The 27,813-nt window shown below is 56.9% G+C and overlaps 1 protein-coding gene across 1 annotated transcript in view; it reads right to left on the bottom strand.

Annotated features, from left to right (window-relative positions):
* Nucleotides 1–15,825: 15,825 nt before the first annotated feature.
* Nucleotides 15,826–27,813, bottom strand: part of ZC3H4 (zinc finger CCCH-type containing 4) — a 41,357-nt gene continuing 29,369 nt past the window's right edge. Inside the window, exons 12-15 of the mRNA XM_070498287.1 lie at nt 24,322–24,686; nt 23,763–24,106; nt 20,579–20,830; nt 15,826–19,413 (exon numbers count right to left, since the gene is read on the bottom strand). Coding sequence (XP_070354388.1) covers nt 17,897–19,413; nt 20,579–20,830; nt 23,763–24,106; nt 24,322–24,686 — 2,478 coding nt within the window. The 3' untranslated portion in view covers nt 15,826–17,896. The remainder of the gene's footprint in view (nt 19,414–20,578; nt 20,831–23,762; nt 24,107–24,321; nt 24,687–27,813) is intronic.

The following is a 27,813-nucleotide window of genomic DNA, read 5'->3' on the forward strand; positions in this document are numbered from 1 at the left end:
CCACCCGGAGAGGAACTGAGGCCCCCCGCCAACAGCCAGCGCCTTTCCCGGCCACACGAATGAAGGTCCTTGGATGTGGGCCCTCTGGCCCCTGTCAGGTCTTCAGATGACTGCAGCCCCCGCCCAGACCTCAGGAGAGATCCCGAGCCAGAACCACCCAGAACCACCAGCTAAACTGCTCCCATGGGATTCTTAACCCAGAGAAACTACGTGCGATAACACGTATTTATTGTCTCAAGCCGCTAGGTTTTGAGAATGTGTGAATAGCAATCTGAGTGACAAGAGGCAGTCAGCCGTGAGGGGAGGGGGGGAGGGCTTCGGGAAGAGGGGGTAGCAGGTACAAAGGCCCTGAGACTGGAGTGTGCTTGACACACTGGAGGAACCGCCAGGAGGCCAGCGTGGTTGGAGCAGAGCGAGCGATGGGGAGAGTGAGAGGAGAGGAAGGCCCCCAGGAGGGGAGAGGCGGGGGCGTGTTTGGGGTCTTGTGGGCCGCAGTGATGGACCCACACCCACTGTAAGTGTGATGGGAGCCGGTGGGAGAGCAGCATGGTCTGACATATGTCTTTAAAATACGGTGCTGACTCCTCGGTGGAAAACGGACTTAGCAGCCAGAGGATGTTGTCAACCAGCGTCTAGTGACGGCCCCCCCCGCCGAACCCCTTCCCTGGCCCGGGCCCCCCTTGATGTCCGCTCCTTCATCTCCTGCTGGGAAGAGCTCGGACTTTGTGGAGCGGGAGGTGGAGGTGGGTTGGAGGGGGTTAAACGTGGGGAGGGAATTCGAACGGACGTACCAGACAGCCTGCCTGCTGGCAACGAATGCTGAGCATTAAATGGGATTAAACGGGAACTGAAAACATTCGAGACACATTTTTTGCATTCCTGGCTGGTCAAATGGTTTAGGCTGCTGAGAGAGGAGGGAAAAAGAACCCGAATGCCAGAAAGGGTCAGGGCAGAGAAAACAAACCCCTCTTAAAGAGGCAGATCTTAACACCAACCGGTTGTGTCTGCACGTGATTAGATCAGGGGCTCTAATACGAATGTCTGGGAGCTTTAAAAAAATGTTAATGCTCCAGCCCCCACCCCAGACCAGCGCAGTCAGTGTCTGGGGACGGGAGGGAGGAACCCGGCATTGACATTCTTTGACAATCAATATATTTTCATTCACCACAAAAAAGAGGCAATAATTAATGTGACGTGATGGAGGTGTCAGCCAGTGTTTCGGTGGTAATCATATTGCAATATATAATTGTGTACATATACATAGAGATATCAATGTGTATCAAATCTTCATGTTGTACACCTTAAACTTACACAATGTTATACGTCAAGTATATCTCAATCAAAAAAATTTTTTGAATACTTTTTTTTTTTTTTGCTGAGGAAGATTGTTGCTGAACTAATATCCGTGCCCATCTTCCTCTATTTTGTATGTGGGATGCCACCACAGCATGGCTTGTACACAGCAGTGTGTAGACCCACACCCAGGATCCAAACCAGTGAAACCCAGGCCGTCAAAGTGGAAAGAGTGAACTTTAACCACTACACCACTGGGCCAGTCCCTGAAAAAATATATTTTTATCAGGAGTTGACCAGATGTCACTGACTATTCCAGCAACTTCAGACCCAACAATGAACCAGAGAAATAAATGATTGGCTTTTGTGTCAGAACTTTTTAAAATTTTTTTGCTGAGGAAGATTCACCCTCTGCTAACATCTGTGCTGATCTTCCTGTTCCCCCCACCCCTACCTCAGGCCATAATCGTATTTCAAATTTTCCATTTTATTTATTTATTTAAAGATTGGCACCTGAGCCAACAACTGTTGCCAATCTTCTTCTTTTATCTTTTTGCTTTTTCTCCCCAAATCCCCCCAGTACATAGTTGTATATTTTAGTTGTGGGTCCTTCTAGTTGTGGCATGTGGGACGCTGCCTCAGCATGGCCTGATGAGCGGTGCCATGTCCGCGCCTAGGATCTGAACCTGCAAACCCTGGGCCACCGAAGTGGAGCACGCGAACTTAACCACTCCACCATGTGGCAGCCCCTAATTTTATGTTTTAAAGAAGAAACTTCCAGGGCTGGCCTGGTGGCGCAGCGGTTAAGTGCACACGTTCTGCTTCAGCGGCCCGGGGTTCACCGGTTCACATCCTGGGTGCAGACATGGCACCACTTGGCAAGCCATGCTGTGGTAGGCGTCCCACATATAAAGTAGAGGAAGATGAGCACGGATGTTAGCTCAGGGCCAGTCTTCCTCAGCAAAAAGAGGAGGATTGGCAGCAGATGTTAGCTCAGGGCTAATCTTCCTCAAAAATAAAAAGAAAGAAAGAAACTTCCAGAGCTGGCCCGGTGGCACAGCAGTTAAGTGCGCATGTTGCGCTTTCGTGGCCCAGGGTTTGCCAGTTCGAATCCTGGGTGCAGAGCACAGTGATGTATTTTTACTCCTTCGGTACATTAATGTGGGGAATTACGTGGATAGACATTTTTCACTCTGTGTGTGTCCTGAGATCTGGCACCTACATAAACAAGAAGGCACAGCCCGATAATCGACTCTAAAGCGAGCACAGCAATGGCACGTGGTAAAAATTCCCAAGGCAATTCTGACAGGCCGGGCTGGAAGTGGGCGGATTATAGGAGCGAGAAAGCGTGGTCGTTGGGAGGTGAGAACCATGAGGCCAGAGAAAGAGGGAAAGAGTCGGGGGCCATGGCAGGGCCAGCCGCCCCGAGCACCCTGGGTGAGCTCTGCGGAGGCGCCCAGTTTCTGAGCCGCTGGCTGTGTCCGGCCTGCACTCGGCTGCATGAGTCCTGGTGGGAAGCGGGAGGGTCAGAGGTCAGAGGTCTGCTCACCCCGTCACCCCGGCACCCAGGCCAGACGGGCACCTCCGCCTCCCCAACCTGGATGTGGCCTTCCCTGAGGCCCCCTGACAAGGGCTCCTGCCCCCTGGTCCCCGTGGGGCCGGCCCATTTTCTAAACCTTGTTCTCCAGGCTCCCCCTCAAATTTCTGAGCCAGAATTAGAGTCTATTGTTTGTTTCCAGGCTTCTTCTCTTGTAACAGGTCGCCTGACCCTGGGGAGGGTCTGCAGTGAGAAGGTGGGACCATCAGGAGGAGCCATCAGGAGGAGGAGACGACACATTCTCTCCAGGCCCTGCCCACAGTATATTCTTCCTCACCTTCCTGAGGACCCAGAGGAGCAGGGTCCCTCCAGGTAGACACAGCCCCATGTGAGGGCACAGGGCTTGCTGAGCCTAACAGAAGCCGGATTTCTATCCACACTTGCCCACGCAATTGCTTTTGAGCAGTCTACAACCTTTCCAACTGTACATGGCATCCCTGTTAATGCTGACTAATTCAAACAGAAAATTAGCTTACTGGAAAGATATTGGGAAGTCTTCAGAGTCGCAGGAAGGCTGGAGAATCAAGGAAGACCACAGCTCAAATCCCCTTTCCGGAGCTAACCACTCCACCACTAAGCTGTATGTCTGACCCAGCACCACCCAGACAGACTCCCCTCTCTCTGTTCCTGCTTCTCAGCGCCGCCATCAAATTCCCGCAGGGAAGCATCTGATTGGCCAAGCCCAGCTCACATGCCAGGGGCGTGGGAAAGTAAAGATGTGGTTGTCAGTGTTTGAAGTGGGAGCCAAGTCTCCTTCAGGGCCAAGGCTGCCCAGACGAGGAATTCCCCTAAACGTGGGGAGGCTTCAGGATGTCCTGGATTAAACGAGACGACGCTCGATTTGTCGGTTCAATAGTAAATCTAGCCGAACACTTGCCTGGTATTTTTTTTGCTGAACTTGAGGAGGAGTTGTGGGCCAGCACCGTCTTGGGGTTTGATGGAGACACCTGAACTCATCCGATTCCAGCATCCTGCCCGGGGCACCAGGTTGTTATGGTAATCAAAGTGACAGGGGCCACCCCCGTGGCATAGCGGTTAAGTTTGCGCACTCCACTTTGGCAGCCCGGAGTTTGCCAGTTTGTATCCTGGGTGTGGATCTAGCACCGTTCATCAAGCCGAGCTGTGGCGGCATCCCACGCAGAAGAACTAGAAGGACCTACAGCTAGGATATACAACTATATGCTGGGGCTTTGGGGAGAAAAAAAAAAGAGGAAGATTGGCAACAGATGTTAGCTCAGGGCCAATCTTCCTCACCAAAAAAAGAAAAATCACACATTTATTTTGGAGGATATTTTCAAAGGGTGTGGCAACAATTCCTAAAATGTTGGGAGTTTGACAAGGCCACTTCATTCAGATTATGCTTCCAAGGACAGAGTTCTATTAAGAAACCAGACAATGGGCCAGTCCTGGTGGCCTAGTGGTTAAGTTCAGTGAGCTCCACTTCGGCAGCCTGGGTTTGGCTCTCAGGCACACACCTACCCCACTCATCTGTCAGCAGCCATGTTGTGGCAGCGACCTGCATACAAAAAGAGGAAGATTGGCAGCAGATGTTAGCTCAGGGCAAATCTTCCTCAGCAAAAAAAAAAAAAGAAAGAAAGAAAGAAAAAAGGAAGGAAATAGGACAAGTTGACAACTTTTCTGACTATTGACACGTGACTACACACGGCACAAGAGACAAGATGGAAAGCTCGACGAGGCTTCTCAGATGAACATTTTATCCCATCAGATCCTTGGAACGAGTTTGCGACCCACACGGACATCCGGCTTCCGTCTCTGTGGCGAGGAGGGAGGCAGTGGCTTCCTCCGGTTCCGATATCCTTCGTGCTACTTCTGGAGACGGGGCCTTCTCGGACCAGGCTCTGGAATTTCGTCAACCTTGAATAGGAGCCGTCTGAGCGCCAGTCAGCCTTACATCCTCCCACGTCCACGCAGTCTCTCCTTGTAGAAACGACTTCAAGGACGCGCTCCAGAAAGTGAAGGGGAGAAGCCGGGGAAGAGGAGGGCTCATGGATGAGAACAGGGTCTCCTGGGACAATAATCTGAATATCTTGGCTCGGGGCATGCTGGGTACTATTTTCTGCCTCCTGCTTTTTCAGGGAATGGGAGATTTCCAAGAGATTTTACCATGAAGATTGCTTTCATAACCGGGGGGGGGGGGGGGGGGGGCGGAGAAAAGAAACGTCATTTGGGTTTTTTCCCCCAGCCTTACTGAGACGTCCTTGACATAGAACATTGTGGAAGGTGGAGACAGAGACGGACACTGCGGGGACTCCATGTCGGTCCATATTGTGACTCGATGACGGTGGCAACCTCGGTTACCACCCGCCGCCTCACGTGGTCGCTGTTTTTGGTGTGTGTGCGGTGAAAACATTTAAGATCCACTCTGGAAGCAGCTCCCAGGTCCACGATAGAGTGTTGTTGACTCGAGTCCCCGTGCGTTCGATGCCAGAACTTCTTCATCTTATGACTTACAGACCTTCTGCCCACTTTTGGTGACCAAGCCGTGGAGTAAGGGGCACAAGGAGATGAAATGGACAGGCGCAAAAGGCTCTAGATGGGGCCCTGTTTCCCCTGCCCCTCTGACCCCCACCTACCCCTCACCTCCCCCTTCTCAGACCTCACATCTACCCTCTCAGGCCGCCAGCCCCTCCCTCCCTCTGTGACTCTTGGGGGTCCCCTCACATAGTCTCCTCCTTTCCCTCCCTCTTCCCTGGCCCCCAGACCACACAAGGATCAAGACTATCCTTTAGTGTCTCCACATATCTGAAAATTATCCTACTCTACTGATTTGGTTAGAACAAGACAATTTTCTGCCACCTGCTAGAAAATCGTCATCATCAGTCCATAAAGCTACAATGATTACGATGTGAATGGCACCCCTTTAGGCGTGATGTCCTTGTGCAGTGTGAAACCTGCACAACCATACAGGGCAACCCTGTGTCCTATACACCTGGCAGGAGCCCGGAGAGCAGGGTCTTTCCTGGACACTCATCCATCCACTCCCCTCTCCAGGCTCTCTTGGGTGCCTCTCCCACAAGATGTGGTGGGTGGGCTTAGCATTTACATGACGGCTGGCTTGGAGCTGGCTATTGGTCTTAGCATGGTCTTTCATGAAGACACATCGGATCATCCTTGGGGTGCGGGAGAAGCAACAGTCTGGATAAAGTGAGTTTGTGGGAAAGGAAAGGGGGATTCGGAGCCCCCTCCAGGGAAAGGCTCAGAGCCCGCTCTTCAGATTCCCGGGGCTCCCTGGGGACGCGAGGGGGGGGCCCAGGCAGAGGCAGAGCTTGCCAGGAAGGGGTCTGCTCCCCCGCCTTCTCCTCTCTCAGCTCATCCCACGTCCTCCTCGCAGACGCCCCTTGACAGTCGGGCTGTGACTCTGAGGACACCACGGGGCAGGGCTGGGGCCCCTCCGAGTGTGAGAAGCCACGAGCAGAAGCTTCCTAGAGCCGCTCGCAGCCAGCAGCCGCCTGGGGCTCGAAAGGCACAGGCCGGGCGTCTCAGGCCCACCCTCGCCGCCCTCCCGACCTCCTCGGGCTCGAGGCCTGCAAACTGCGCTTCTCCGTCCCCTCGCCAGCTGGTTTCCTCCGAGTTTCCGGCAGTCGGTAGGCAGTGGGAGCAAGACGACTTTCCCCACCGGCTTCTGGTGGCACCCTGAGGGAGGGTCGCCTGCTCAGGAGCCTGGTTCCTACTTCAGCGGCACAGCAATCTCTGGGCGACCCCATCTTCCTCTTGTGACTCTGGTTCTGAGATTCCTTTTTTCTTTTTTTTGTTTTTTGGTGAGGAAGATTAGCCCTGAGCTAACACCTGTTGCCAAGCATCCTCTCTTCTTCTTCTTCTTTTTATTTTGTTTGTTGTGGAAGACTAGCCCTGAGCTGATGTCCGTGCCCATCTTCCTCTACTTTATATGTGGGACGCCTACCACAGCATGGCGTGCCAAGGGGTGCCATGTCCGCATCCAGGATCCGAACCAGTGAACCCCGGGCTGCCAAAGCAGAACATGCGACCTTAACCACTGCGCCACCGGGCCGGCCCCCCACCGTGAGTTTTGATAATTTGCTAGAAGGACTCACGGAATTCGCTCAAAGCCATTGCCCTCCCGGTCGCTCTTTGTTACAAGGACGGGGGCCAGATTACCATCGGCAAGGCGAGAGGTGCTCAGGCGGGGGGCCAGGGGCCTTGCAGACCTCGAGGTTCCAGCCGTCCTCTCCCTGCGGGGCCGTGGGCAGAGCTGACATCTCCCAGCAACGATGTGTGACAACATGCACGGAGTGCAGCCGACCAGGGGCGCTCCCCCAGCCCCGGGGCCCAGAGTCTTTACTGGGGGGTCAGTCACATCAACTTGATTGGCTGTCTACGTGGGTGACCTCAGTCTCCAGCCCTTCCAGAGGTCAGTGGATGTCATGTGACCCCAAGCCCCCACTCCAAGTCACATTGTTACTCTCCGGCTGGCCCAAGGCCTCCAGGGGAACCAAGACGCTCTTATCAGGCTGGACATGCCACGGGCTCAGTTACGTCCCAGGAGCCGGGGGCAACGGCCGCCCTCCCTTTGGGAAGGGCTAAATTCCTTCCTTCACAGAGGATCATGTGCCTGAGGATGATTCCCCTGGGGGACTGGTCACCCCCATTCAATGGCCTTCCTTCCTCAGAGTGAAGCTGGGCCAGAGGGACCTAGGATGTCCACCTCCACTCTCTGCTCAGGACATCCCAAGCCTGAACCCTTGGTCCTGACCAGATGGGAAATTTTAGAGATGGGGCCAGCCCTGTGGCTTCCCAGGAGGCTCCATTAGGGCTAGGATTTCTTTTTCTTTTTTTCTTTTTTTGGTGAGGAAGATTGGCCCTGAGCTAACATCTGTGTCAATCTTCCTCTATTTTGTATGTGAGATGCCACCACAGCGTGGCTTGATAAACAGGGCTATGTCCACACCTGGCATCCATATCCGTGAACCCCAGGCTGCCGAAGCAGAGCTCGCAAACCTAACCACTAAGCCACCGGGCTGGCCCCTCTTCTTTAACTTTTTATTAAAGAGTCACACACATCCAGAGAAGTACACAGTATTCAGCTCAATGAAGGTTTCATCACACCCCACGTCACCAGCCCCCAGGTTGAGAAGCAAACACGAGCAGTCCCCAGGGGACCCCTGGAGCCCCCTCCCCAGCCATTACCCACAGTAAGCCTCTCCCCGACCTCCAACCCCACGGGGCAGTCCAGTCTGTGGATTGGTTTCCTGTTGTCGTTGTAATAAGTTACCACCAAGCTCGTGGCTTAAAACAACGCACATCAGTTTCCTTACAGTTCTAGGATTGGAAGTCTAAAAAAGGGGTCAGCCCGGCTGCTCTGCTTCTGGAGTCTTGAGGGGAGAAGCTGGTTTCTTGCTTCTTGCAGCTGCTAGAGGCCGCCTGCCCTCCTCAGCTCATCGCCCCTTCCTCGCATCACTCCAGCCTCTGCTTCTGGCATCACTCCTGCCACTGGGTCTCCTGCCTCCCTCTTCCGAGGACCCTGGGGTTACACGGGGCCCCCTCGGAGGAAGCCGGGTCCTCTCCCCGTCTCCAGATGCTCCACTGCATCACATCTGCAAAGCCCTGTTTGCCATATAATGGGGCGCTCGCAGGTTCTGGGAATTGGGATGTGGATGTAAGGATTCTTAGAAAAGGGAGGCGGGAGGACCAGTGAATAGCTGGAGATGCGGCGACAGAAGCAAGAGACAGAGGGACGTGGGGAAGGCGCCACAAGCCAAGCGTTGCCGGCGGACTCTAGAAGCTGGAAAAGGCAAAGAAAGTATTTCTCTCCTGAACCCTCTAGAAAGAACACAGCCCTTCCAACAGCTTGATTTTAGGCTTCTGATATTCAAAACTATAAGAGAATAAATTTGCTTGGGTTTTTTTTTTTTTTTTTTGAGGAAGATTAGCCCTGAGCTAACATCTGCTGCCAATCCTCCTCTTTTTGCTGAGGAAGACTGGCCCTAAGCTAACATCTGTGCCCATCTTCCTCTACTTTATATGTGGGACGCCTACCACAGCATGGCTTGCCAAGCAGTGCCATGTCCGCACCCGGGATCCGAACTGGCGAATCCTGGGCCGCCGAGAAGCGGAATGTGGGCACTTAACCACTGCGCCACCGGGCCACTCCTGCTTGGTTTTTAAGACACTAAATTTGTGGTAATTTGTTACAGTAGCAACAGGAAACGGATGCAGTTATCAAGCTGGACAATGAATATAGTTGCCAGGAGGTGGGCATCTGGAGAGAGAAGACAATGAAGTGATTTGTAACTGTTACTATTTTAACAGGTGGGTGGCCCAGAGCTGCGTCTAGGGCTTAGAGATGTGCTGTCCAATATGGCAGCCACTGGGCACCTGGCACTACTTAAATTTAAACTTACATGAACCAAAAATTAAAATCAGTGCCTCAGTTGCACTCAGCACACTTCAAGGGCTCAGTGGCCACATGTGGCTAGTGGCTGCCATATTGGACGGCTCCAAGAGAGAACATTTCTAGAATCTCGGATTTTTACTTATTTATTTATTTTTTTTTTGGTGAGGAAGATTGCCCCTGAGCTAATATTCGTTGCCAATCTTCCTCTTCTTTATTTTTTGCTTGAGGAAGATTATTGCTGAGCTAACATCTGTGCCAGTCTTCCTCTGTTTTGTATGCGGGAGGCCACCACAGCATGGCTTGATGAGCAGTGTGTAGGTCCACACCCAGGATCTAAACCTGCAGACCCTGGGCCACTGAAGCAGAGTGCATGAACTTAAATGCTATGCCACCTGGCTGGCTGCTTGGAATATTCTAATGGGTGGCGCCAGTTGAGAGAATAAGACACAGAGACTGAGGTGTCACAGAACTTAACGTCACAAGAACAGCCTGAAAGCAAGGGAGAGGGAAGGGAGCAGGAAGCCGACGAGAAACACCTCAAGTTGACATATTTCAAGAGACATAGTGTAACTACCAGAAGAAATAAGAAAGAATGTGTAAAAAAAATAACAAACGTTGGAGAGGTTGTGGAGAAAAGGGAACCCTCATCCACTGCTGGTGGGAATGCAAACTGGTACAGCCACTGTGGAAACCAGTATGGAGATTCCTCAAAATATTAAAAATAGAAATACCGTATGACCCAGCTGTCCCGCTACTGGATATCTATCCAGAGAGCTTGAAGTAAGCAATTCAAAGAGACCCATGCTCCCCTATGTTCATTGCAGCATTATTTACAATAGCCAAGGCGTGGAAGCAACCCAAGTGCCCATCAACAGATGAATGGATAAAGAAGATGAGGTATATATACACAATGGAATACTACTCAGCCATAAAAAAGGATAAAATCATCCCATTTGCAACAACATGGATGGACCTCGAGGGTATCATGTTAAGTGAAATAAGCCAGATAGAGAAGGACAAACTCTGTATGACTCCACTCATACATGGAAGTTAAACACATGGACAAAGAGAACAGATTAGTGGTTACCAGGGGAAAGCCGGGGTGGGCACAAAGGGTGAAGGGGGGCACCTACGACACGACTGACAAGTAATAATGTACACCTGAAATTTCACAAGGTTGCAAACTATCACAACCTCAATGAAAACAAATCTAAAAAAAAAAGAAAGAATGTGTAGAAGCCTTTTGCTTTTCAAATAGACTATGGGGGAGCCAGCGCGATGGGGCAGGGTGGGCGCTATGACTGAGTTGTGTCCCCCGGATTCCTACATCGAAGCCCCAATCCTCAGTGTATCCGGAGAGGGGCCTTTAAAGAGGTAATCAACATTAAAGGAGGTCATAGGGTGGGGCCCGGATCCCATAGGATTAGCGTTTTCAGAAGAGACACCAGGTGGCTCTCTCCCCTCCATCCCTGGTCCTCCCCCCGCCGCGCTCACTCATTGGCTGGAGCAGCCTGGGGGGCGTGGCCTCCGCGCCCACCCGGCGGTGGATTTCAGGGCGCAGACGCGGAGGCCTCGGGCGGATGATGCTCCCCGCAGTGGGAGGTCTACCAGGGACACCCTCTCCAGGCCGCCAGGCTTCCTCAGCTGGCAACACGGCCCCCGGCGAGGCCTCTCCAACAGTGAGGGATGCCCGGGAGAGCTGGCGAGGGCCGATGGGGAGACGTTAGCGCTGGTCTGCAAGCAGCGCCAGCTCGCCGCCTCCTGGCCACGCGGTAGAATTGCACCTCCCCACCCCTTCGAGCTCCGCCGGCCCTGTGACTCGCTTTAGCTAAGCAAACACAGCCCAAGTGAAGTCCGTGGCTTTCGGAAGGAAGCATTTAGGAGAGCTAGTGGGCTCTTCTCCACCTGCCCTCACCGCTGCTAAGTCGGTCCAGGGACGGGGCCTCAGTCAGCCTGGGTCCCTCAGTGACGGATGGGCAGAACCCCCCGCGGACCCGTGAACGAGCCACTGAGATTTGGGAGCGTGTTTCTCTGCAGCATCACCTCGCCCATCCTTGCTGACACAATTGACAGTCTCCAAATCTTAGCTGTTTCATAGTATTGTTAAGAGATCCTCGCCAGGCTCAAGGCGTGGCGAATGCTGTTTTGAGGGAAAGCAGCTCATGGCCGCCTGGGCGGGTCTTTTGCAAACATCCAGGAAGTGTTCCCAGGGGTATTATTTAAGGGTCGTGTCTGAGCTTGGCGTGGAAGCTCTCTTATGGGTAAGGGATGACCCACTGATTCTCAGGAAAATGACTTCTAAGAGACTTCCAGAAGATTCGATTGCTAGGTGAGAAATATCTTATTAGTAACAATTGTGGCACACACATTCGAGGACCACCTTCCGAGGAAGTCATTGCAGCCTTCTCTGTCCCCATCCCCGGAATCCACTGAAAGAGCAGGGTAGGGGGGTGAATGGTGGTCCCCAAATGTATTTGTGCACGTCCTAACCCCCCAAGCTGTGACTATGGTCATATTTGGAAAAGGGGTCTTTTCAACTGTCATGCTTAATAATGAATGGGTTGGGGTTCTTTTTGGGGTGATGAAAACCTTTCGGAACTAGACAGAGATGATGGTTGCACAACATTGTGAATGGACTACATGGTACGGAACCGTTCGTTTTAAAATGGTTAATTTTATGTTGTGAGTTTCACCTCAATTAAATATATTAATATTAAATATATTCTAAACAGATATGCTAAAATAAAGGGCTGGCAAAGATGTAGAGCAAATGGAACTCTCCGGCACAGCTGGTGGGAATGTAAGGGGATGTAAAATGATACAACCAATGTGGAAGACCATTTGGCAGTTGTTTTTTCTTTTTTTCTTTTTGAGGAAGATTAGCCCTGAGCTAACTGCTGCCAATCCTCCTCCTTTTTTGCTGAGGAAGACTGGCCCTGAGCTAACATCCATGCCCATCTTCCTCTACTTTATACATGGGACGCCTACCACAGCATGGCTTGCCAAGGGGTACCATGTCCGCACCCGGGATCCAAACCGGCAAACCCTGGGCCACCGAAGCAGAACGTGCAGAGCTAACCACTGCACCACCGGGCCAGCCCTGGCAGTTTCTTATAAGCTAACACTCCTCTGCCCTATGACCTAGCAATTTCACTCCCCGGTACTTACCCCAGAGAACATCTGTGTTCACACTGCCACCTACACACAAATATGTATAGCAGCTTTATTCATAATACCCTGAAGTGGAGATGGCACAAACGTCCCTCAGCAGGCACGTGAACGACGTCTGTGGTTCATCCAGCCGCTGGAGCGCCACACGCGGTGAGAGGCGTGAACTGCTGGTACCTGCGCCGGCATGCGTGCAGAAGTCATTTGAGAAGGAAACGATCAGGAGTGGTTGCCAGGGGTGGGCGAGGGCAGGGACTGACCAGGAAGGGGGACACCCGGGAACCTTCTGTTCTCTATGTTGACCGGGGTTTGGGTTACATAGATGGACGCGGTTCTCAAAACTCAGTGAGTGTCTGTGTAAGATTTGTGCATTTCACGATATGGAAGGTCCATCAAAAAAAAAAAAGGAATGTAAATAAATACTGAACTCTGGTGAATGATACACATGCTGCAGGATTCGGGGGATGTGTTACGATGTCTGGAACTTACTTTGAAATGCATCCAAAAACATGATGGGTGGGTGGATAGGAGGATAGGCAGGTGGCTGAAGGTATGATGAAGCAATAGGGAGAGCTGTGCACACCCAGAACGAGGTGGGGGGTCAGGGCAGGCGCCTGAGGAACACCCGGCAGTGGCGGCCAGTGCCAACCTCCCGGAAATCTTGGACACGGCTCTCGGCCTCACTCACCCGCTGCTGCCCGCCGACCACTGCAGTCCTGTCTCAGCCTCCATTCCTTCCTCTAACAGTGATGCTCCTCGGGGCTCCATGGGCTTCCTGAGTGACGTCACCCCTTCCCGCAGCTTTAAGGACCAGCTCTATCGGGGTCCCCCTCAGCCTGCCACCCAGGGCTCCAGGTCCAAAGCTGCACTCAGCCCTTTCCTGGACCCCATCTCCCGCACCCATGTGCTGTCTCAGCTACCCTCCCGGCTGCCTCAGACATCCTGACCCTTTGCCTCTGTCACGGCGGCATCTAACCAGGTTACCAGGTCCCATCTGCTCTATGCCCTAAGCCCCCATCCATCTGCTCCTCTTGCTTCGTCATCTCACCAGCTCCCTGCCCCCGTCTTGCCCTGGTCAATCCATCTTCTACATGCCCCCCTCCAGAGGGAAGGCTCCGCAGTCTGATGACCTGGTCACTCCCCGACTTGAACACAAACTCTTCAAGCTCTTCCCTGCCTGGATCTGTGACACGGCTCTCCAGGACCTGCCAGCCTCCCCAGCTCCAGGTGCCGTGTTCTTTCCCCGAACAGGCCTCGCCCCAGCCGGCAGCTCATCTCTGCTGGCTCCAGACGGCAACCACAGAATGCGGTGCCTGCCCCGCCCGCCGGCCTGCATGATGGCTGCCCCATTGCCATGGCTACCCACCCCTGCACCCTCCTCCCCTGGCCGAGCCCCACGGGGGTTTGCGTGTTCACCCTCCAAGTGGCCTCGTGATCGGCCCCAGGATGCTGGATCTCTGATTAGTCCTAGAACTAAGCATGAGACTTCTGTTCCCCTCTTGCTGGGGACCAGGGTAGGGAGGGCCACATGGCGAGACCTGAAAGGAAGTCTGCTGAGGGGCTTCTGGAAGTGTCTCCTTGCTCATGAGGAGATACAGAACAGTTTCCCTTCTGCTTCTGCCCTTGGCTGGGCAAGGAGGCGAAGGCTGGAAGCCGCTCCGGCCATCTTGCAATGGTGAGGGGAGCTCCCAGGTGCCTGGACCGGCAGAGTGGAGCCGGCCTGGACCGGCAGAGTGGAGCCGGCCTGGGCCTGGGCGAGGCTGCAGCTCCCTCCGGCTTTACCGACCCTGGGACTACTGCCCTGCTGACATTCTTCCCCCAGACGACGGGCTCCTGGCTGCCTACGCCAGCTGAGCAGGAGTTCTGAGTTACAGGTGAAATCATTCTTATTCACCGTGGATGAATTCGAAGAAATTCCAAGATCGCACTTTGCATTTTTGACATAAACCTACAACTTACCTGCTGAGGCCAGCTACCGACGTACAGGCATTGAGAGGCCTTCTCTGAGAAATATTCGGGGATCCCAATTAAAGAGCAGAGTGGCCCCCCAAAGCTGCCCGTGTTTTAATGCCCAGAACCTGTGAAAGCATAGTTTACCTGGCCAGAGGGACTCTGCGCATGTGACTGCAGATCTCGAGATGGGGAGGTGATCCCGGATGACCCATCCAATCCCACTGGCATTTAAGGCAGAGTCTTTCCCAGAGAGATGACATTGCTGGCTTTGAAGATGGAGGAAGGGGCCACAAGCCAACGAATGTGGGTGGCCTCTAGAAGCTGGAGGAGGAAAGGAAACAGGATCTTCCTGTTCTTCCAGAAAGGAACGCAGCCCTGGCGACACGTGCTTTTAGCCCAGGGAGACCCATGTCACACTTCGGACCTCCAGAACTGCAAGATAAATTTAAGCCATTAAATTGGTATCATTATAAGGCGGCCACGGAACGCTAATAGAGGCCCGCTGAAACACAGAAGGCAAAGTAAGTCCACAGGGGACATGGCTACACTCCGGCCAAGTCCTGCTCGACCTTCGCCCCCTCACCGAGTGTGGCTTCCTCAGAGAAGACAAGCGGGCGGCGGCGGAGTCCGTCCATCTGGGCAGCTCTAACCAAAGGCCACAGTTCTGGAGGCTACGAGTCCAAGATCGCGGCAGCAGCAGATGGAGGCTGCGGAGGGTCTGACTCCTGGATCACAGGCTGCCGTCTTCCAGCTGTGTCCTCTCGTGTGGAGGGGCAGGGGGACTCTGAGGGGAAGGCCTCCCTTATAATAGCACTAATCACATTCAGGAGGGCTCCATCCTCCTGACCGAATTGCCGCCCAGAGGCCCCGCCTCCTAACACTGTCGCCCTGTGGGAATGGGTTCCACACAGGGACTCTGAGGGGACACGAACGTCCAGTCTATGCTTGTCTGGGCCCCCGTTCCTTCTCATCCCCAGAAGCCAGCCTAGGCGTCCTGTGTTCGTCACTGGCCTCGTCCTTGAGCCGTGTGGGGGCAGGACGGTGCCCACGTGGGCCAGCCTGTCATCGCCGATACAGGAACCGGGGGATGCCAACAGCCAAGGCAGGCTGAGGCTGCGGGCAGGCAGTCCCAGAGCAGCGTCATGAATGTCACCCTGGGGCCGGCCACCGAGAGGACAGATCCAGGTATCACCCCCACTTCACCGGGCCACCTCCCACCCTCCTTGTTATTCCTGGGGCAAGGGGTGGTGGGGTCAGCACGGAGGGACGAGACCTGCAGGCTTTTTAAAATAACTGCATCCTTTAATGGCAGTAATACAATTATTGGATTAAGAGACCACAGGAGAAAGGTCAGGTGACGTTTCTGGAAGACAGATATGGAGTACAAAAAGGGGGCGGGACAGTCATGCGACGATCATTGTAAAAATACATACGTTATATACATATTTGCACCGTCAACTTTCAACTCTGAAATAGTATTTACACTTTTGTTACAATCCTGGTTAGAGAACAATTTTTCTTTAAAAGCTCGGCCTGATGGCAAAATGAAAATTTCGGGTGAGTTCACAGTCCCATGAGGTTCTTAGGCTGAGTATTCCAAGAGGAGGGTTCCAGCTTCTATTTCATCCACAGATTTCGGTTTAAAAAAAGTATTTAATTTTGCTTTTACAAAAGAAAATTCTCAAGGGGTTCGGGGGGGGGAGGAAAACACAGCCACACTGTGTTCGTCTAACTCACTTTACAAACACCAAGGGCTGCGGCCCCTGCTTCAAGGCCGACACTGGCGGCTGAAGGAAAATCTCGCTAATGATTGTTCATAAAAACGAAACAAAAAAGATGCAAAGACGCAAGGACAAACCAAACCCACCTGATTGTGGGCGCGGAGCCTGTCTGTGGCTGCTGGGTTGCCTCCCCCGCACCCGCTACGGCCCCAAACTCGACAACTATCTTTTTTCCAGGCGAGGTGTTTGCAACAGGAATCTCGTTCAGCCCTCACCCCGAGGAGGTGAGTGGGGAACCCTTGGCTGAGCCGCAAGGAAGAGACGGGGCCTTAAGCAAGGCGCTGGGACCAGAAAAAGGCAGACGGTGGCCAGCAGGGAGCCTGGTACAGCCACACACTTGGGGTGGGCCTCCTCTGGAGCTCTGTGGACAGGCCGGACCTCACAGGGTCCTGGGGGCGGCGGGGGGAGCCCAGATGTCTCTCCTCTCTCCCCAGCTCAGCAGAATAAGGGGAGCAGGATGCAGACTTCCAGCTCCGCACCCCTCACCTGCAGCGGGGGTCCCGGTCCCTTTCCTGGAGAGGGCCCAGCAGCCCCCGACCCTGCCCCAGCTAGTCGCCACCTTTTCCTCAGGCCCTCTTTCTGGAAGTGTCCACATCCCCTACACTGTGACACACCTCTGAACCCGTGCCCCTGTCGGCTTGTGAGAAAAAAACCCACACACCAAAACCACAGGCCCTAAAGATATGGCCAAGGAGGTGCAAAGAGAGCAGAAACACTTTGCGAAGACCCACCCAGGGCTCCTGACAGAGGGAGCCTGGCAGAGCGGCCACACGGCGGATCCTTGAGCTGTCCCCACAGCGGCCGGGGCCGGCACACTGGGCACCCTGATGTCTGAGGGCCAGGACAGACCCCGGCCCTAGGGGAGGAGGGCGTGGCCGCGACAGGACAGGAGCTAATACTGACAGAGAACACGTGGTCTGGAGGCCGCCGCCCGGTCCGTGTGGCCCTGGAGCCTTCCGCTGCGGCCAGAGGGTGTGGGTTTCAACATGAACTCTGGACGGAGGAGGCGGGAGGCCCATGTGCGAATCCAGACAAGGCAGCAGTGGGAAAGGGCTCCGCGTCTTCCAGCCGGGCAGCTCCCCAGGGCTCTCTTCCTCTTTCTCTGCTACTCTCCTGCCTCCACCAGCCCCCGAAGCTGCTCATCACGGCCTGCGCACTGCAGGCGATGGGCTTCGAGAAGCGTCTGGACCCGCTCCGTGCGAGTCCTGCCCACTGTCTTGGTTCCATCTCCCCGCACTCGTGCAACACGGCCCAGCAGTGTTCAGCAGGCTTTCTCAACGGTTCCCTTTGTCCTTGGGGGGCGGGGGAAGGAGGAGGGGCCAAGCCTTGCCCAGAAAGCCCACCAGACCCCCAGCTGCCAGACCGGGGCCCCAGCTTTCAGGGAGTCCCTGAAAATCGGCCGGCCAGGCGGAGTGCCAGCTGGGGCCGAGGCCCAGGGCCTCACGACTGTTCACATGCACGAGGAGGCGATCTTGGCGGCAGCCCGGAGCCCCGCGCACTGACCAGAACCGAGGATGGTTATATACAATTTATATGTGTCAACGAAAGGACTACGTGGGGGGGAAAAAAAAAGAAAAAGGAAAAAAAAGAGAGAGAGAGAAAGAAAAACCGGTAAAAATAAAAGAAAGAACGCCCAGACCCCTCCCCTCCCCCCAAGCCCCCAGCTCTGGCGGCTGCCCTTACTATACCCCTGGGAAGGGCGGTGCCAGGAGTGCTGACTCCCGCTGAACACTACTGGCAGAAGGGCGAGGCAGTGGGGTCGAAGCCTTTAAAAACATCTTTCAGGGACCCTGCATCCTGCTCGCCCTCCCGCGCTGGGCTGTTGCCAGCAAACGGGCTCCCGGAGCCTGTCTTGGGCGCCTGCTTCACGGTCCCGAAGAGCGTGGGCACGGGCAGGTTGTGCACGCCGGGCTGCGGTGGGGCGCCCTCGGGCGGCGGGGTGCCCGTGGCGGCGGGGGCCGCGGCGGCCTTGGGCCGGGGCCGGTTGTAGCTGTTGTATCTGTCCGTGGCCGTGGCCGCCCCCCCGTCTGCGCTGGCCTTCCCCAATTCGGGCTGTTCCAGGGCCGACTTGCGGACGAACGGCGGCTCCTTGGCCTTGGCGGCCGAGCTCTTGCCATTGCCCTCAGTGCCCTTGGGCTGGGCGCCCGAGTCGGCGGCCGGCTCCGAGGCTTTGCCCCCTGCGTTGGGAGTCCTGGGGTCGTAGAGGCTGATGCCACTCAGCACGCTGCTCTGCCCGCTCCCACTGCCCTGGCCCAGCCCGCCGGCTGCCAGCACACGGGGGTCATAGGGCGCGGTGGCCGGGGGCGAGGACTCCCCGCTGGGGCTGCCAGAAGGAGAGGGCGCTTCGGTGGGACCAGGCTTGGCAGCCCGGGAGGAGGCAGCAGAGTCTGCTGGTTTCTGCAGCCGAGGGTCGGCGGGGGCCTTCCGCACCCGGGGGTCACTGGGCTTGTCGCTGGGGCAGGGGGCCGCTGAGGGGCCGGTGGCGTTGACAGTCTTGAGAATTCGAGAGAGGAGCTCAAAGTCAGGCAGGTTGGAGCCGGATGTGCCGGGGTCCGTGGAGGCGCCCGGGCGCTGCCGGGGGTTGGGGGGTCCCGGGGCGGCGGCGCGGTGCAGCCTGGGATCCAGGGCAGGCATGGACTGCAGGGCGGCGGGGACGGGGGGCACCGAGTCCTGCTTGGGGATGGGCAGGGGGATGAGGTCCTCAGGGTTCCAGAGCACAGTGCGGGCAAAGCTCGGCTTGCTCAGGGTCACATCCTTCTTGATGTGGCTGAACTGCTGCAGCTGCGACCTCGGGTCCCGGAGCGGGTGTCCGGGGAGGGGGTCCAGGGGAATGTTCACGGCCTTCTCCCTCAAGGCCCGCTCCCCTTCCTCCTCGTCTGCAGGGGGTGGTCCAGACCCCTTGCAGCTGCTGGGGCCTACAGGGCTGGAATGAAGGCCGCCTTCAGGCTTGGAGGTGGGCAGGGAGCGTGCCAGCCGAGGGTCGGAGGGCCCTGTGTCGCCTGGGCCCGAACCACTGGAAGCCTCGGCGTGGCGGGTGAGTCTCGGGTCCCGGCTGAGGCGGGGGTCAGCCAGCCGGCCTCCTGGGGGGTGTCCCTTCTGAAGGCGGGGGTCCCCCAGCCCGCTGCTGCTCAGCTCTCCCACCGACGCCTGGGGGCGGCTAGACGTCTGCTGCCTCAGGGTCTTAAGGATGGAGGTGACGCTGCTCCCACCTTCGTCCTCGTCACTCGAGTACCAGTTCCCAGTGTCACCTGAGAAAGAGCAGAGAGGAGCAGGGAGGGGTGAGTGGCCACCACATCCGCCACCAGCCCTCCTGGGCCCACACTGCCTGCTGGGGACATCTCCGCCTCTCTCCTCTCTGCACCTCAGTTTCTCCTCTCAGGAACCCCTCCCCCGTGGGCTGCTGCAAAGAGCCAGTGAGCTCGGGCACCCAGCGCCGAGCCTGGCAGGTGGCTGCTGACCTTCACGGAGCGACTCCGTGTGCGCACTGCTGGAAGCGCTGTCTCGTTAACGCCCACCACCACCCGGGAGGTCGTGTTATCATCACGCCCATTTGATGGGTGGGAAACGGAGGCAGGGACAGGGCGGTGAGATTGGAGGCCAAGCCGGCGCTGAGCTCAGACTCCCAGCCCAGGGCTCCGACGTGCCCCACCCAGGGCAGGCCTGGCTCTGGGTGCCGGTGAGTGGAGACCACAGACTCAGCCCTCTCTGTGCCTGGGGCTCAGGGACACCTGCCCGGGGCCCCTCCCGACGTTGCCCAGCAGTCACGGGCTGATAAGAGGCGGGGCCGGATGGGCAGACTCAGAAACTGGCTCCAGTCCAACCTTCTCGGCAGGTGAAACTGGAGCCACAGGGGAGACGGCTGCCACCTCGTCCCACTGTCCCCACTTGCTCCCAGTCTCCTGTCAGGGCCACCCGTGGCCTCTGGCTCCAGGTTCTAGACACCATCTGTCCGCCCCCCCTCACCCTGGGCAGATGCCACTAGGTCCCCCGCGCGGCCTGACGCGACATGGCAGTGCGTATGGCTGGTTTACGTCAACGACTAGTTCTCCTCGGCTTCCTGAGAACACGGTCTGGGGGAAGGGGGGCTTGAGCGACTCCCCACAGCCTCCTCCGTAAGGACACAGAGGGTGAGACCCTGCTGGCCGCTATCTCCTTCAGGGACCAGCCCACCGCCCTCCTCGATGGGATCAGGGTCTCTTCCGACCCCCAAGACACAGAAGGGCCAACTTGACTTCCAGTTTTCTCAGGGACATGCAACAGCCCCAGCCTGGCTTCACGGCCCTGGGCAGGGATGCTCTCTGGCCACAGGCTCCTGTCCAACACGAAACCCAGCCTAGGCAGTCCCCGCCTCTCCCCTGCACAGTGGCTGGGGCTGCGCCCTTCAGGGAAAGCCCCTCCCGGGGGGACACGTGCCTTCCTCATTCTCCCGGTCCTGCTTGCTGCTCTCAGCCAGCCTCCTTGCTCTCTCCTCCTCCTCCTGCTGCTTCTGCTGGATCCTCAGGTACAGGGCCCTCTGGGCCGAGGGCAGGAAGTCAGGGACACCGGCGCCCGGCTTCGGCCGGCCTGGGGGCCCTCCCTCAGAGAAGCTGTCGGGCTCCAGAGGGTGCTCGGGGAAGAGGTGCTCCCCAGGCTCCCCTGGCAGCTCTTCGTAGTGCCCGTAGTCCTCTGCGGCAGGGAAGAACCGAGGGTTCATGTGGGCAAGGGCCTCGCGGCACCACTCCACCCCAACCGTGCCCTGTACTGCAAAACCGCCCCCCATGGCGATGGCAAGGGATGCCCGCCCTTGCTGTCCCCCGCCGAGGGACCCCACGGAAAGCCCAACAGGATGGAACGCAGCAGCCAACTGGGGCGCCCCCACCCAGGATGCGGCCACTGAGAATGGGGCTCACAGCAAGGCTGAGTGACATGGGCAGGCTCATGACATGACGACAGGACACTATGGATACTGATACGACACAAGAAGCCTTGGAAGAGACAGACACAAACAGTGCCCCTGGGAAGGAGATTTGGGAGGAAGAGGCCAAGGGATCTTTCCCTTTTTACTGCACATGCTCCTGATCTGTTTTAATTCTGTGCGATGAACATTAATTTCATGATTTCTTTGTAACAATCAATAAAGAAAAACACTGTATCTCGTAGTGAGCTCACAAGACGAGCTCCACCAGGGTGAACAGACGAGTAAAGAAGAGAAGGAAACACACCAAAATGTCGCCATGGCCACGCGTCAGCCCACAGGCTCACGGGTGACCCCTCCTCCCCGCCATGGGGCCCTGTCTCCTCACACGTTGATGAGCACCTGCTGCCTTTCAGGGGGCGGTCGTGGGGGGTTTCTGCCCCACAGCAACAGGAAGCACAAGGCTGAAGGGAGGGTCTGCCTTCACTCCTGACGGGCGCCCGGCAGCAGCCACCCGCCTCCACAAACTCCACCCACGCGAGGGCCAAGGACCAGGAGCACGTGGGTGGTGTGGGACGACGCACCTAGGGGGGTGGGAGCGAGTGTGTGTGTGGGGGTGTGTGTGTGCGCGCGTGTGTGTGAGTGCTGCCCCAGAGAACATTCTGCGATGATGAAGCGTTGCCCGTCGGCACCGAGAAATACCACTGCCACTACCCTCACGGGGCTACTGAGCAACTGAAACTCGGCCAATGCCACCAAGACAGCGAACCTGTAACTCAAACTGACAGGGTAAAATGACTCCATCTGTCAATGCTTCACAGGCAAAGTGTACAAAGCAAAGAGTGAAAGGTGGCCTCCTCCATCCCCTGACCTTCGTAAAACGCGAGCGTGATGGGCCAGCCTGCTCTATGCCACACCATGGCTCAGAGCTGGGGACACGCCGAGAGCAACAGTGCCGGTCCCCGTGCAAGGAACGTACCATCAGGGTGAATTCCTCGATGGCAGTGCATTGTGAACACACTACAAACCCCTGAACGGCACCCTTTAAAAGGGCAGATTTCATGACAGGGGAATTAAGCCTCAATTAAAAAAAAAATCCAATTACCCTAGAGATACCTACTGTTAAGAGCTTGAACGACTGTTGGTTTTCTTCCCACCCAGACCGTTTTCCATGTATATTTCACATATATCTTTTCCCGGGGGAGGGGACCGTGGGAGGCAGGTGCCCTCTCCTGCAGCCTGCTCTCCCTCACTCGAGAACATGCCACTCATCCTTCCACAGGCCCTGATCCTCACCCCAAACGCCTGCTCTCAACGGCCTCGAATGCCATCTACACGCCAAGGACTCACACTGACCTCCAGCCTGGTCACCCCCTGACACCCTCAGCGTTTCTGCATGGCTGTCAAAGGGGCATCTGACACTTCACATGGCCAAGAGGAAGTGCTGCCCCCACCCCAACTCTCTCTCGCCAGCAGGACTCCTGCCATCAGGGAAGAGAGACTCCGCCCCTCGGCCGGCCCCCTATCCGCCCCTGAAGCCTCACACTGACCCCATGGCTCCACCTCCAGACCACGGAGCCCGAGCCCTGCCACGCCTGCCACCTCCTGTCTGCACCCTGCTGGCCTCTGCCCAGGACAGGACAACCCCACAGCAGCCCAGGGGTCCCCGCCTCCACCCCGGCCCCACGTCCACTGCCTATGTATTCCTCCGCTCATCCTCCATCGCTCTTCCAAGGAGGCCACCTCCCCGTGGCAGGCAGTCTTGTGTGCTGGGACGTCCTGCCGTCCCTTTCCATTTCCGACCTACATAGCCCCCTGTGCTTTTCTCAAACAAGCAGACGGGGGGCCTCCCGCAGTTGCTGTGCCTCCTACCTGGGCCTCCTCCCCTTCACATCCCGACTCACACTCGCTCCTGAGACCTCTCTGCTGACTGTCCCCACCACGGTACAGACCCTCCCTGCCCGCCTCCGCCCCGTCACCCTCCCATGGTACTCCACTGCACTTCTAGCAACAATCAACGCTGGACTGAGCTTGCGCACTTATCCACACATTTCCTGTCTGTCTGCCTCCACTAAAAGGCAGCTAAGGCAAGGTAGGGGGCTGCTTTGTTTGCTCTGGCCCGGGGCCTGGCCCCACGCCCGGCACTTGGTAGCAGTGGGCACAGCTCATCCTTTCTGAGAGTGGCCCAGTATCCCCTATGGCTGCAGCGTCGTCATCTAAACACCCAAGTGTCTGAGATTCAGGTTGTTACCAATACACGTTCTTGCTTTAATAAGGAAGGAAGGAAAGGAGGAAGGAAGATGGTCAGCTGTGGGGACAGAACAAGCAGAGTCACAAGGCTGACAGGGGCAACTCCAAGCCAAGAACCGTCTGCAAGGAGGCCACACTGGCAAGAGCACTTCAGCCTCACAGCCCGACCCCTTCCCACTGCCCCTCTAACTCCCCAGCCTCCTGATTACAGGGACGCCAAGCGAAACCTACAAGAAAACTGACTACAGTGAGAATAACCACAAGCCCCTTTCAGACTGAACAGGGTGGTGAATCTCATGTCACTGGAAATGCGTGACCACTCACACGACAGAGATGGAGGTGGATTCATGCTTTCAAAGACTCGGACCAAAGAAGAAAAATCACCACCTCCCAACCAGATTCCACTGTGCGAGACCCAGCGGCCCAGCTGCCCCCAGATGGAGCCCTGTATACCTGTGTCCCCGATGAGTCCCGGCTCCATTTCCATGCCCTCCTGCTGCTGGTAGAAGTTTTCATAGAAGTTCTGGGCTGGCGGGATGGGGGGCATCATTCCAGAGTGTGGGGAATCTCCGGGACCATAGGGCATCATTGGGGGGCCGCCAGGTCCCATGGGCGGGCCAGGGTTCATGCCAGGGCCCATCGGCATGTCGGGGTGCATGTCCGGGTGCATGTCGGGGTGCATGTCTGGGTGCATGTCAGGGTGCATGTCGGGGTGCATCGGGCCCCCCATTGGCCCTGGGGGGCCCATGTTCGGCCCAGGGCCCATTGGCCCTGGGGGTCCTCCGGGTCCAGGAAACCTAGGAAGAGGAAATGGGGCCAGTGAGAGGGCTGCAGAGGAAGGGGGGCGGCCACACCCCTGAGGAGACAGGGAGGCTGCCACGCGATCGAGCAATGGAGGCACCAGACTGGGATCCCAAGCGCTCTGGAGAGACGCAGGACGCTGCCCTGGCCAGGCTCACAGTGACGGGCCGCTGGCTCAGAGGAGCCTGGCTCTGGGGTCCAGGGAGCTTACCTGACGCCCAGCTTCTCCGCCAGCTGTCCTGTGGGCCGCACCACAATCTCGAACAAGGAGGGGATCTTCTTGTTGTACATGTCCTGCTGCTGCTGCAGCTGCTGTGGGGACAGCGGCTCGTGCACCGGCATGGGCATCTGCGGGGGCCCGGGGGGCGGAGGAGGGGGCGGGGGTGGGGGTGGGGGCCCGCCCTGCATGGGCCTGCCGTTTGGAGAGGTGGGGGCCGGGGGGCCGGGGGGCCGAGGCGGGGTGGGCAGGAGGCCCACACCGGGGGGCGGCTTGGGCAGGGGGTTGATGCCCTGCTTCTTCAGTTCCTCAACTTCCTTCTCGTCCTCAGCGCCCGCTTCCGCATCATCGGCCAACATCTGTGGGCGAGAACAAAGGGGAGTGGTGATCAGGGCAGGACAGGATGTACGTTGTCACGGATCCCCCCGGGATTGAAAGCTAAATTTTCTGAGGGAAACTCTAAAGCAGAAGGCCCCTGAGCCCTCACAGTATAAGGCCAATGGCCACAAAGATTCTTTGGCACAAAAATCATTGTCTCATGGCACAGTCATATCCACTCTGTGACCAGCTGGCAGCGGGGAGCCATTCCTATGTTGCAGCAAAACGTATCTCACATAAAACGCACTACTTCACCATTTTAAAGTGTACAACTCAATGGCTTTAAGTGTGCACAATGTTATACAACCTGTATCTAGTTCTAGAAGTTTGCAGTCACCCCAAAAGAGGATCCCATGCCCATTAAGCATCACTCCCCACTGCCCCTCCCTCCAGCCCCTGGCAACCACTCATCCACTTCCTGTCTCTACAGCATCTGTCTATTCTGCACATTTCATATAAACAGAATCCTACAACATGTGGCCTTCTGTGTCTGGCTTCTTTTGCTCGGCACAATGTTCTCAAGGTTCACCCTTGTTGCGGCCTGGATCATCTATCTTCACAGCTAATAGTCCACTGTCCTGCTTCGATTGTAAGGGGCTCTCGTCGTACTTGCAACCAAACCGAACTCCTTCCCATGACCCACAGGACCTGACAGCAGCCTGGGCGTCTGGGGAGGCCTGTGGGCACCTGGTGGCTTCATCTCCTTCCACAGGGCCCCAGACTGCTTGGCCCGAAGCACCCAGCCCCGCTGCAGTCTGTGGACAACCATGCTCTGTCTCCTGCAGGGCCTGGCCTGACCCAGGCTTCTCCCCAGCATCTGCTTTTCCCTCTGTTACCAACTGTGTGGCTCCGTGTCCCCAACTGTTGGGGTCTCTTATTAAAGGTCAACTCAGAGTGACTGTCCTGGTCTCCTACAGTCATTACTGGAACACCATTAGCTCCCTTCAAAGCACTGCCCACCCAAGCTTTGTAAGATTGTGTATTTCATCATATCCTTGTCTACTCCTGGCTCACCCGACACCTGTCAGGTCCATGAGGCCAGGACAGTGTCATGCCATGAGGAACCCCCAGGTCCAGCCTAGGGCCTGACACACGGTAGACGGACAACTTCAAAGCCTGGGTTCGAGCAGAAGGTCTCACCAGTGAGGATGCATACAGAGAAGGTAATGCGGCAGGCCTGACTGCTTCCCCTGGAGGCCTGCTTGCACGCTGGCCCTGGCTGGTGTCCGGGACACTGGATCCCAGGAGAGTGCCCCCCATGCCCTGACAAGTGGGGCTCCCTGGGCCTAAACTGTCTGCACAAACAACGTGCTTCCTGCTGGACACCCCTTCCTCCTGGGAGTCTGGAACTGTGGCACGTGCCAGGCAGAGGCTGCCCCCAGTAAGAACCCTGGGCGCAGACTGAGTCTCTAACGCACGTCCCTGGGAGAGGACATTCCGCATGTGCTGTCACAACTGGAGGAGCTCAGCACGTCCCATGTGCCTCCACGGGCGAGGACTCCTGGAAGCTGGCGCCCGGTCTCTCCAGCCTCCGCCCCGCGTCTTTGCCCACTGCTCACTCTGCCCTGTGTCCTCTCACTGCAGTGAAAGCTTGGCCCTGAGTGGAACTACATGCCTGCTCCTGGGAGCCCCCAGCGAATGGTCGAGGCCGGGCCTGGTCACTGTGGGGACCGCGGCACGGATGCTTCAGTGAATCCTAACGTGGGCTCTGAGCGGCCCGGTCCCCGGCGTCTGGGCCTCAGCACTGCTCAGGACAACTCCTCTGCCCAGGGACGGCAGGGCGGCGGGGGCAGGACCTCCTGGCGGGTGCCAGGCAGTTCTCGGCTTTTCTGTCTCCTTACCATGAGTAACGAGATCTGGACCCGGGACAGTGGGGTCTAAGAAGACTCTGGCTTTGAGGGGAATGGGAAACTTGGAAACTGATGAGTGGAAACCATTTCTCCCTGAGAGCCCTGCCACGCACGGTGTGTTCTCCGTGCGGACCAGCAGCACAGGGGACCAGCTGAATGGGAACTACACGTTAACACGTGCCCGCTGCCCTTTGGGAAACACTGCCAGACAGCAGCCGGGCTCAGCAGGGGTGCCCAGAACCTGGTGTCCTTCAGCAGTGTTCTCAGTGGGAGGCGGGCCGCGGGCAGGCTGCAGCCACAGCCCACAGGCCGTCTGCTTCACTGCCCCCACGGTCCGCTCACCTTCCGGCCCCATTCCGGCTGTGTCCCCTCCCCAGCACATACCTCCCTCACTCTTCACTTCCTGCTGGTCACTCACCTAAGGGCTGGCGCAGTGTCACCTCCTCTTTGAAGCCCCCCTGGGTGTCAGCCTGTTGGAGAGCCTCTGGGCTCCCCACACGCTCTCTCAGTGCCCGATCCGGGCGTGTACTCAGGATCTGCCTGATAACTGGACCTGCCTTTTTATCACTGTGGCCCAGGACCCAGGACAGCGTCCGACACAAACGAGGCACGAGCACAGGTTTGTGGATAAATGAACAAGGAAAACAAACAAGTGCATCTCCCCCTGCACCCCCAGGCTCTAAGGAACGGCTGGCTAACGTCAGGACAGCGGGGGCGGGGGCGGGGATGGGCACTAAAGGAGGTAAGGCTTTGACTGGCCCACTGTGCCACTTGGTGCCCCTCTCCAGTGGGTCTCCCCTGGACACCACCTCGCCCTTCTCTGGGCCCCAAAGCCCCAGGCCCTGTCCACCCCCACACCTTCGGTTACAGCTAGCCCTGGGCTGGGGCTCCCACACTCATCTCTCTGGCCAGAGCCACAGGCCCCATCTCCACCTGGTCATACCTCCTTCCACGTACCTTCTCCTCCACAGGCCACAAGCATGGCTCTGTGAACGAGGGACCCACCCCTGTCCCCACCCCTAAGCCAGGATGGGGGGTGTCATCCCCGACTCCCCCTTCACTTATCCCCACACCCAAACGCTGACCTGGAGCTGCTGCCTGGCCCTGCAGAGCGACTCAAGGGCCCTCCTTGCCCTCCACTGTCTCTGCCCGGCCACCTGTCTAGTCTTGCCACCACCAGTGGCACACCAGCAGAGCAGAGACGGCCACGCCCCCGCACTGCTAGATCCTTTCAGCGCTAACTCGGTGCCCGCAGGTA

Source organism: Equus asinus, chromosome 26, assembly GCF_041296235.1.
Source record: "Equus asinus isolate D_3611 breed Donkey chromosome 26, EquAss-T2T_v2, whole genome shotgun sequence".
NCBI lineage: Eukaryota > Metazoa > Chordata > Mammalia > Perissodactyla > Equidae > Equus > Equus asinus.